This window comes from Typopeltis vanoorti, chromosome 16 (assembly GCF_054136105.1).
Source record: "Typopeltis vanoorti isolate ZY-2024b chromosome 16, IOZ_Tvanoo_1.0, whole genome shotgun sequence".
Lineage (NCBI taxonomy): Eukaryota > Metazoa > Arthropoda > Arachnida > Uropygi > Thelyphonidae > Typopeltis > Typopeltis vanoorti.
In genome coordinates, this window is record NC_143564.1 from 98540481 (window position 1) to 98552882 (window position 12402).

Genomic DNA, 12402 nt, shown 5'->3' on the forward strand with positions numbered 1-12402 from the left:
TTTATATTCATATCTACGTTGTTCAATTCCTTAAGTGATTTAGTAGTACATGCATATTTGAACATTGGACATAGAATATCCACTGTTATGCTAAATGGTAGCTTTCTTTAAAACTTGACTATTTTATCCGTAACCTATAAGCTTTGTGACAATATACTTTAAATATTTCTGATGTGAAAATTATAAATTATATTTAACAGTTACTGTGCATGTATGTTGAATTAAAATTTTGTAAAGTATTGTGATGAAACAATTTTGAAGCCAAAATATTTTTATAATAAAATACTGAAAAATTGCCTACGAAGAATACAAGATTTTACTGTAGTCACTGCACTTTAGTCTCTTTTTCTAGATGGAAACTATACTTTTAAATGAATTTAAATGAAATATGAATTTTCAAACTTTTAAATTAATTATAATAATAAATAAAAAATTATAACAGATGTTCAGCAATAATTTGATGAAGCAATATGCAATAAATTTAATAACTAGTGATATCTTCATAAACAGCAGTTAAAGACTAGTGACTTAAAATCCCAAAATTAACAAATTCGATGTACAATTAGAAATCTTTGGCATTTAATTATATTGAACTTTCTAGAAAAAAAAATCTACACATTTTAATACCTTTACAACTATACACATTATAAATACTGCAGGGTTAAATAGACTCTTCTGATTAAAGTGATAAATTGTCCCTGAAAATTATATGAGCTTTCCATAATATTTAATATAGTCACTGAATGTGATTCTGCTTCACACTTTATACTGTCTTAAAAATTAACAAAACAATTTCTAAGACAGTGTTACTAAGCACTCATAATTCTATTTCCAGAATCAATAGTTAAAATTACAATCCTGAAAAAAAAATCATTTATGTTATCACTCTTCACTTCTAAACAGATAAAAAACTATGTAAGGAATTTATCATTTCAATTTGAAAGAGTATTTTTTTCTGAAAAAAGTTACGTAGGCAGTGCATTACCACAGCTTTGCTCAAGACATACAGTTTTGCTGTGACATCTGAACACAATAGATGCATTTCTTTCTCAATGTATGATTGATGGTCCCCTTAACAAAAACTTAGTTCACTCTACTGTGACAGGGTTATGGCTGATTACCTCATATGATGAGCATGTTTCTATCTTGAAATACATAACTGGTATCCACCATGGTACACACACACATATATATACATACTTACATATATACACACATACATATATACATGCACTTATATACATATACATACATACCTAAATAAATATATATATATATATATATGTATACATACATGCACATATATATATATACATATGACAGATATATATACACACACATATTTCTGTGTGATCTTATGATTATCACGGAAGACAAGACCAAATAATGGTCTTTTTCTAGTTCATCATGACTGGACGATAGGGAGTTATGATATGGCTAATATCATTCCTGAGAACAGGAAATATGCCATTATCACTGATAAACTTTTCTTCCCTGAAGTATGAGAGGGATCAAGGATGAGAAGGGATTGCTTGTGCTGTCCAAAAAGGAGGTGCAATGTGGCAGTGTTCAGAGGCAAGTGGTGTTAATAGAAATCCCTCCACCAGAAAGAGCAGCACGAGGCACCAACCTAGACACAGGTTCACATGGCCAGTTTTTTCTGCTGAGTTGCTGCTTCCAGTGCTAGAAGCCCCAAGTCCCTCAGAATTTCCCCTTGTGCCATGGGGCACTAGTGAGAACCCAGAGAAAGATCCTGCAGTAAAATCACATGCAATTAGTGTTTATTTATTTATTCTATATACAAATAAATAAATAGGAAAATGAAGCATGCTAATATTTTAAATTCTAAAATATTTATGAAACTTGAATCTGTTTATCTATATTTATAATTCACATGTGCACTTAAGATTTCTGAGTAGCTATTTATTCAATGTAGCTACTGTAGAGATTTTAATTATTTATACAGAGAATTTTAAAAGTACTAGATAGCTTCCACCAATTTTCATGAACTTTTCATAGTTTAACTCCAGTAGTAACAGATATATCAAGATAGTATTCAGTTTTTCTAAAAGTGATATTAAGTAAATGATAAAACTCTTAGTGAAATTCTCATGGTATGATTAAGATCAATTTCAAAAATGAGCTGGATTAGTTTATGAATACATGTATGAGAAAGTACAAGACAGGAATCATTCAATACATCAGTGGCAAAGGTTTGTTGTTTTATACATAAACACAGACTCTCAATCATTAACATCACCAGAGGTCTTTGCAGAGTCTCAGGACTCAATCAAAGTTTGGTGTTAAAATACTACTTTGAAATATTTAATATAAATAAATAAATAAATAAAACATAGGCTGTCATTTAAAAACAGTATAATGTAATAAAATTCTTTGCATATTCCAGCTATTGATGCACTGCTCTGAAAAGCATAAATAGTCCTTTTAACTTTCTGACTGACTGCATGCAATTGAGAAAGAATTCTTTTCAGCTACAAATTATATTTAACAGTTACTATGCACATATGTTAAAATGTTCAAGATATGCAATAACAATTTTCAAAAAAAAAAAAAAAAAAAGGGAGTATAATAAATAAAAGCTAAGCTTAATGTTAATGGAGCTACCACTTTAACCAACAAATAGGCTTTCATTAATCAGTTATTTATGAATTTAAAAATATTAAATTTGAAAGAATAATACATCAGACATACCTGAATAATATGGAGATAGGATGATGGTGGTGATACTCATGTGATTTCTATTTTTTTTTAAAAGTGAGCTGAAAAATTATGTGAAAGATGATAGGGAAACAGTGTGGAAGGCAATGGATTTAAAGATTATGAAATTTAAAAATACTTAATACTCTAATACTTGATACCCTTTTTATTGTACAATGAAACGTGTGGAGAATTCATGACTAAACAAGCACACATAATGACTACAGTAATAAGTTTTAATAGTATTATTATTATTATTATTATTACGGGTATCTCCATGGAGTCAGTAGACTCATCGCGGGAGACCCAAACTAGCAAAACAATATCTGTCATATCTCTTCTTGAATTCATTTACAGACGAAGAGCTCACAACTAAGTCAGGCAATGAATTCCACTCATTCACCACCCTCCAGGCAAAAAACCTTGTTCTGACACCTTTGTTAACCACACTCTTCTTTAATTTCCAGAGATGACCTCTTGTTCTTCCATCACTTTCACACAGCTGAAACATTTCCCCTGCATCAATCCTATAAAAACCTTTTAGTACTTTGAATGTTTCTATCATATCCCCTCTTCTTCGCCTATCAACCAATCTCTGCAATCCACAAGCTCTCAATCTATCAATGTAGGGAGCATTTTTTATATCACTCACCAACTTGGTCACTCTTCTCTGAACCCTCTCCACAGCCTCCTCATCTCCAAGGAATCCAGGTGACCAGACCTGAGCACAGTAATCCAAATGTGGAAGTATCAATGCTTTATAAAGGGGAATAATAACCTCTTTATCTCTGGATGTCAGTGTGTTCCTCAACAACCAAGTAATCCTATGTGCAATCTTGGACACCTTAGCAATGTGTCCTCTGAACTTCATCTCCCTATCTACCAATACCCCTAAGTCCCTAGCCTCATCAATCTCTTGGAGTACCTTTCCATCGATGTAGTACACAGCTGGTAATCTTTTAATCCCAAAATGCATGACTTTACACTTTTCCACATTGAACTGACATCCATTTTCTTTTGCCCATTTTACCAGCTTATTTAAATCCTCCTGCAAACTTTCAACATCAGCTTGATTTTTTATTGCACTACACAACTTTGCATCATCAGCAAACAACTGAATATCTCCCTTTAAGCCGTTTCCTATATCATTTATATACAAATTAAACAACATTGGCCCAAGCACAGAGCCCTGAGGCACACCACTGGTCACCTGCCTCATTCTGGACTCGGCTCCTCCATACACCACCTTATGGTATCTCTCCCTGAGCCATTCTCCTATCCATATCACCAATTTAATATCCATTCCCATCTGCTCCAATTTGCGTAACAGTGTTCTATGGGGTATCCTGTCAAAAGCCTTAGCAAAATCCAGAAGTACCACTGTGTAGCCAGTTCCTTTGTCCAACTCAGATGTTATTCTATTATGAATAGTTAATAGATTGCTAAGGCAGGATCTATCTTTAACAAAACCATGTTGGCCTCTATAGAGTATCATATCCTGATCCACCCATTCTTGAATTTTGTCTTTAACCAACTTTTCCAATACTTTTACCACTACCCCTGAGATGGTGATTGGTCTGTAATTCAATACCGCAGTTTTAGAGCCACCCTTATGCAAAGGAACCACTTTGCCTAACTTCCACTCCCTAGGGACCATACCATAGTTCAAACTTAAGTTAAATATCCAGGTGAGAGGGGTTGACAATTCATTTGCACATTCACGCAACACCCGAGCTGATATTCCATCTAAGCCTACCGCAGTGTTTGCATTTAAGTTTTGCAATATATTTAATACCTCTGATTCTTTAGCTTCAATTCTCACATTAGGTATTGCTGTAGGTATAGAGATATCCTCACTTGGGTGATAGACTTTTGAAAAGTGATCACTCAGTAACTCGACTATTACATCTGATTTTGTCACCTCAATACCATCAGCACCCACTAAGGTTATCCTTCCGAAGTCATTCTTCCTCTTACTTGCCACATAGCGGAAGAACTCATTATGATTACCCTAGATCTCTTTGGCTAAGGTCTTCTCATAATCTGATTTAGCTTTTCTTACTATGCTGGTAACTTTCCTAGCTTGAGCCTAGTACTGCTCATGGGTGTCCTAATCGCCTTTCTCCTTGTAAATTCTCCATAACATTTTCTTTTTTTGCAGTTCAAGCTTGATACTACTGCTCATCCATCTAATGCCTGCCTTGTTTGACCTCCTAACCATGGGGACACAATCTGATATTGCTTTCCTCAGATACCCGCTGATTTTATCCCAAGCACTGCTAACATCTTTCCCTTGCAATATGTTCTGCCATGGGATGGCTGCAAGCTCACTCCGAAGCTTGTTATAATTGCCTAACCTGTAGTTCCGTACATACCCCTTCTTAATAGAAAAATCCACAGATTTTGCAACCTCCCAAGTCAATACCACATGATCGCTTTCACCAACTGGAGGTAACGAGGACACCTTACTTATGCATATAACCTCTGAACCAATAACCAGGTCCAACACTCTCACACCACGTGTCCCTTCAGTTACGTGCTGTTTCAAGTAATTATCTCGTAGAAGATGTATGAATTCCATTTCCTTTTTGCTACGTGATATTTCCTCCTTCCAATTGATATCACTGTAATTAAAATCCCCCATAATAATCACCAAGCCTTCACTCATTGCACTAAGTTGCTGATGCATGAATTCAATATCTCCCCCCGTACTCCCTGGCCTATAGCAGCATCCAACTGTATATTTGGTTGCGTTGGTCGCTATTTCGCACCAGACTGCCTCAAATGAACTCTTATTCACATGTCTATCATCATGATATACTACTTTCTTTGGCTGCAACACATCAGCTATCATCAACAGTACTCCTCCCCCTGTTCTATCTTCTCTATCCTCCCTGAAAATAGTGTACCCATCACATTCAATTCCAGTGACCACATCTTCTGCTGACAGCCAAGTTTCACTAATGCCTACAACTTTTGGTGAGATTTCACTGACTAATGCCAAAAATTCTTCTCTCTTATTTCGAATGCTTCTAGCATTGGTATACAAAAATTGCAGATTCCCTCTAGATCTTGTACCGGCTTTAGAACTGATATATAAGTCATTAACTACCGTAGTCCTATGCCGATTTTTATCCCCTCTCTTCTGCAATTTATTCAGCCTATAAGGATCAATAAATACACAATCAGTGCTAAAGTTTCTCTCTCTCACACTCAACCTTTTCAATATTCATAGTAAATATTTCATCCTAAGTATCTTAGAACATCGTCAGTACAATTAATTCAAACAATACTGGGAATAACATACAGTCAGGGTGCATGATTACAATGGAATCCCAATATGCATGCAGAAACATGTTATAGAATTAAACTAAAATATATCTGGAGGAAAAAAAAAAATTTACACAATTTTGTATGACAATTTCCCATACTTTAGGAATATCAAGAATGACATTACGGTATAGATTTGGTCTGTGAAGTAGGGCTTCAGCACTTTCTTTATATAAACATGAATGTTTATATAAAGATCTATGTAGAAGTTTGGTTTTTTTCCAATGGATCCTATGGTTTGGGTTTTCAACTCCATGTTGTGTGAGGCCAGATTTCTGCAATTTGATAAGATGGATATGGTCTTGATGTTCCGAAATGCATTTATGAACGGATCTACCTGTCTGTTCATAGTAAGACAATTTACAGGAGCATGGAACCTTGTACATGCCAGGTAGCATCAGAGGTGAGAGTTTGTCTTTAGAAGAAGGTAACAAGTTATAGATCTGGTTGATTGGTTTGTAGATAGTAGCAAGTTTGTATTTCTTCATAATTTTGAAAGACATTCGGAGATGCCTTTGACATAAGGTATGGGAATCCTATGGCTTGTTCTTGTATAGGTTGATGTGTGGGGAAGTGACTGATGATTTTTTGAGTTGTTTTAAGATTGTATCCATTTAATATGGCTGTATTTTTGATTATTTCCAATTCTTGGTTTAGAGATTCTTCAGAGGAGCAGAATCTGGTTACCAATGATTTAATGATGCCATATTTTTGAGATGGATGAGGAGCAGAAGAATTGTGAATGTAGCAACCTGAAAATGTCGGCTTGCAATACACAGAAGTGGAGATGGAACCATCTTCTTTTCTTTGGATGTGTAAATCCTGAAAGGAGATACCATGTGGAGATTATTTTTCTAGCGTGAATTTGATGCAAGGACAAAGAAGGTTTATTTTATCTAGAAACAGGTGTAGTTCTTGTTCGGAATGACCCCAGACAGCAAAGACGTCATCAGCATATCGTAGTGAAATTTTTGGTTTGGGTTTAAAAGTGAAAATTTTTTCTTCAAGTTATTCTAGAAATAGTTTGGCTAAGTTTGGTGATAAGGGAGACCCCATTGCTGTTCCTTCCTCTTGCTTATAAATTTTCTCTTTCCAAGTGAAGTAACCAGATGTAATAACAAATTTGAATAATTCAACAATATTGGATGGAAATTTTTGAGTTAACAAGTCTACTGTTTCCTTATGGGGAATATTAGTGAAGTGGAAGATAATGTCGAAGCTAATTAGCATGTCAGTTTCCAACAGTTGAATGTCTTTTATTTTTGCGTGAAACTGTGTTGAATTTTTAATTCATGAGGCTGAGTGGCCTATGTGAGGATGGAGAAGATTAAAAAAAATCTTGATAATTTGTAAGTTATTTTTTCCCTCCAGATATATTTTAATTTAATTCTATAACCAGTATGCATGATTCAATGCATACTGGGTTTCCATCTTAATCATGCACCGTAACTGTATGTTATTCCTAGTATTGTTTGAATTAACTGTACTGACGATGTCCTAAGATACTTAGGATGAAATATTTACTTATTAAAACTTATTACTGTGGTTATTATGTGTGTTTGTTTAGTCATGAATTCTCCACAGATGTCATTGTACAATAAAGTGTTATTCCTTCACGGGGAACTGACAGCACAGAAGATGGACTTACTAAGCAAACTTCAATTGAAACAGGGTAAGCTAAGTGCCAGAATCTCTTTTTTAAAAAAGTGCAGATGCGATAAACTCATTCCAACATTTGTTAAACTAAAGGAAGTTATCAAATCACCAGGTGCTCATAAAAACTATCAGAAAGCAAGCCTTTCCTTACTGCTTAATCAGTTATGAGTTATAAACATGAATTGGCAACAAATAATTTAAAAATTACAGAAATAGAAGCAGAATTGTCAAATATAAGTTAAATTAAGAATTGCTACAAGTGATTATTAGTGACTGAAACAATTCGGGGATCAAAGCATTGGATAAAAATAATATTAATCTACATAAAAAAATACCTTAATTTGTTAAATTGATCTAAGAATAATACCAACAAATTACCAACCAAAAAATGGGTTGTCAACTTATCTAGCTGTCCAGTAACAGAAGATGAATTAAATGTTCTGCCATTTCACCTAAATGCTTTCCATATTTAGATTTTATACACAACATTGAAAGAAACATCGGCCATCTTTCCAGTATTGAAGCCAACAGATTCATTTCGAAATAGCCAAAATAATCTATGATGCCAAACCTTCAGACTTGAATATCCGACCATCAGAATTGAAAGTTCTTACCTCCTTAAAACGTAATAAAAACATAATCATCACCAGAGCTGACAAGAGAAATACCACTGTTGTTCTAGATACCATATCATATGACCAAAAAAGAATTAACCACTCCGAGATCGAAATACATACACCAAACTTGATTATGATCAATTTAACTGTTCAATGAACACTTTATTAAAGTATTTCATCCTAGAGATGTTAGTTTTAATGCTAGAGGGATAGGGCTGGTTCGAGGTTTAGAGGTACAGGAGGAGAGTGTGTTTCAGATACTGAGTACTCTGGATGTCAGTGAAGCTTTGGGACTGGTTGGTATTTCACCACGAGTTTTGAGAGAATGTGCTAGGAAACTGACAGTGCCTTTAACCTGGCTTTTCAATGAAAGTCTGGCTTCAGCAAGGTGCCCAGGGAATGGAAGGAAGGTAAGATAGTGCCATTGCATAAGGGTGGTAACAGACTGGAAGTGTCTAATTATAGATCAGTCTGTGTGTCATCAGTAGTTGTTAAGATCTTGGAGAAAGTAGTGAGGGATTGTATACAGCACTGGGCAGATGAGGGTAATGTTATCTGTGAGAGTCTACATGGATTTGTGAAAGGGCGCTCTTGTTTTAGCAATATGCTAGCCTTTTATAATAAAGTTACAAGAACATTAGATGAGGGGAAAGGCATATACTGCAATTTTCTTAGACTTAGCGAAGGCATTTGACAGGGGGGTGCCACATGATATGCTGATATTTAAGTTGCAGCACATGGGTCTGGATGTCAGATTGGTCAAATGGATTCAGGATTGCCTGTCTGATAGGTATCAGAGAGTTGTGTATGGTGGAGCAGTTTCAAGGAGGCAGAGGGCTACAAGTGGGGTCCCACAGGGTTCAGTACTAGGGCCTATATTGTTTAACGTTTATATCAATGACATTGCCAGTGGATTGCAAGGGGCAAGATTGCAATGATGCGAAGCTGGGAAGGATTGTTAGTAATAGTGCAGATGTGGTAGCCCTGCAAGAGGATTTGAATAAGCTAGATAGATGGGCAAATGAATGGGAATGTCAGTTTAATGCAGCAAAATGTAAGGGCTTGAGGTTTGGGAAACATCGATGGGATGCTGCATACTCTATGGGAAGAGTTATACTGGAGGAAGTAAGGGAGATAAGGGATCTGGGGTTGATGATTGATAGAAACCTGAAGTTTAGAGGACATATTGCAAAGGTGGTGAAGGTAACACAGAGGATTGCTGCAATTATGAGAAGGACACTGACCTGCAGAGATAAGAGGGTTATCATTCCGTTGTATAAGTCTCAGACCAGACCACACTTAGACTATTGTTCTCAGATTTGGTCCCCAGGATTTGAAGGGGATAAATTAACTGTGGAAAGGGTACAAATATGGTTTCAGGACTGTACAATTTTGGTTATGAGGATCGGCTGAGGGAATGTAGACTGCAGAGTTTGGTGGATAAAAGAAGGAGAGGTGATATGATTGAGACTTTTAAACTGTTGAGAGGTGGTTACAGGGTTGACACTGGGGAGTTCTTTCGCTTGGTTGAACAGCAGGAAGGAGTGATGACAAGAAGCCATCCTGGAAGTTACGAAAGGAAACTGTGAGCAAGAGGGTGAGGAGTGGTTTCTTTGCGTGGAGGGTGGTTGAACCGTGGAATGCATTGCCTGATGGAGTGGTGAGAGTGAGAACGGTCAATGAGTTTAAGGAGTGGTATGATAGACTTTGTGTTTCTTAGGAAGGACCTCCCATGATGAGTCTTTTGACTCCAGGGAGGCCTGAATAATAATAAAAAAGACAGTTCAAGAAACTCAACAAGTTACTTGATGAAACCACTTCCTTAGATGAAGAAACATTAAAAAAAAATCAGGACATACTATGCTAGGATATATGGTTTACCTAAGCTATGCAAGAATAATGTTCCACTCAGACCCGTTGTGGATTCTATTAGTAGCCCAACTTTCAAATTATCAAGATTTTTATCTAACCTTCTCCGTCTTCACATAGGCAACTCAGCCTCATGAATTAAAAATTCAAAAGAGTTTCACGTAAAAATAAGAGACATTCAACCGTTGGAAACTGACATGCTAATTAGCTTCGACATTGTCTCCCTCTTCACTAATATTCCCCATAAGGAAACGGTAAACTTGTTAACTCAAAAATTTAGATATGATATTGTTGAATTATTCAAATTTGTTATTACGTCTTGTTACTTCACTTGGAAAAAGAAAATTTACAAGCAAGAGGAAGGAAGGAACAGTAATGTGGTCTCCCTTATCACCAAACTTAGGCAAACTGTTTCTAGAATACCTTGAAGAAAAAATTTTAATTTTTAAACCCAAACCAAAAATTTGGCTACGATATGTCGATAACGTCTTTGCTGTCTGGGGTCATTCCGAACAAGAACTACACCTGTTTCTAGATAAAATAAACCTTCTTCATCCTCACATCAAATTCACGCTAGAAAAAGAATCTCCACATCCAAAGAAAAGAAGATAGTTCCATCTCCACTTCTGTCTATCGAAAGCCAACATTTTCAGGTAGCTACATTCACAATTCTTCTGCTCATCATCCATCTCAAAAATTTGGCATCATTAAATCATTAGTAACAAGAGCACACAGATTCTGCAGAATCTCTAAACCAAGAATTGGAAATAATCAAAAATGCAGCCATACTAAATGGATATAATCTTAAAACAACTCAAAAATTCATCAGTTGCTTCCCCACACACATCAACCTATACAAGAACAAGCCCATAAGATTCCCATACCTTATGTCAAAGGCATCTCCGAACATCTTTCAAAAATTATGAAGAAATACAAACTTGCTACTATCTACAAACCAATCAACCAGATCTATAACTTGTTACCTTCTTCTAAAGACAAACTCTCACCTCTGATGCTACCTGGCATGTATGAGGTTCCATGTTCCTGTAAATTGTCTTACTATGGACAGACAGGTAGATCCGTTCATAAACCCATTTTGGAACATCAAGACCATATCCGTCTTAACAAACTGCAGAAATCTGGCCTCACACAACATGGACTTGAAAACCCAAACCATAGGATCCATTGGAAAAAGACCAAACTTCTACATGGATCTTTATATAAATATTCATGTTTATATAAAGAAAGTGCCGAAGCCCTACTTCACAGACCAAATCTATACCGTAATGTCATTCTTGATATTCCTAAAGTATGGGAAATTGTCATACAAAATTGTGTAATTTTTTTTTTCCTCCAGATATATTTTAGTTTAATTCCATAACATGTTTCTGCATGCATATTGGGATTCCACTGTAATCATATGCCCTAACTGTATGTTATTCCTAGTATTGTTTAAATTAACTGTACTGACGATGTCCTAAGATACTTAGGATGAAATAATTACTTATTAAAACTTATTACTGTGGTTGTTATGTGTGTTTGTTTAGTCTTGATATCCTTTTGTTTGCAGATGACTAAATAATCATAGAAAGAAGTGAAGATGAACTCCAAAAATCAATATATGCCTTAAACATAAGCGCAAAAAAAAAAAAAAAAAAAAAAATTTGGAATGCAAATATCAACAGAAAAAAACAAAAATCATCACTTTTAAAGGACCAATTCCAGTCAGAAGTAAAATCATGATTGAAACTAAAATTTCAGAACAAATTAACTGCTTCAAATACCTTGGATGTGCTGTATCAGACAGAAATTTCATTTCTAAAGATAACAAGAATGATCAATAATATTTTCAAACTTTACCCAGTTCAAAAGCTTACAAGAATAAGAGTTTATAAAGTTTTAGCAAGACCTTCCATACAGCAGTGAATTATGGACCATAAAAATGCTTTGCCATCAATCTCTTATAAGGCTTTCTATTGTTTATCAAATGTATGAACATTATTTTCAGCTGCTTCTTCCAACATTATTCATACACGCTGTGTCACCTCGCTTCATGCTGAATCTACATTCTTTATATAATTCATTATATTGCATTCCTTGCAAAAGTCCCCGAGGATTTTCTCAACCTGAGTAGCAATAGCCTGAGCAAAAGTATTTCTTAAAAAATATATGGCTTGATGGTAGACCTGGTCTGTAGGCGTGAAGTGATTTG

At 35.3% G+C, this 12402-nt stretch overlaps 1 protein-coding gene across 1 annotated transcript in view; it reads right to left on the reverse strand.

Annotated features, from left to right (window-relative positions):
• Window positions 1-1315: 1315 nt before the first annotated feature.
• Window positions 1316-12402, reverse strand: part of LOC150098214 (furin-like protease 1, isoforms 1/1-X/2) — a 469518-nt gene continuing 458431 nt past the window's right edge. The window contains 1 exon segment of the mRNA XM_090405967.1: window positions 1316-1753. Within this exon segment, the coding sequence (XP_090262093.1) occupies window positions 1512-1753 (242 nt within the window). The 3' untranslated portion in view covers window positions 1316-1511.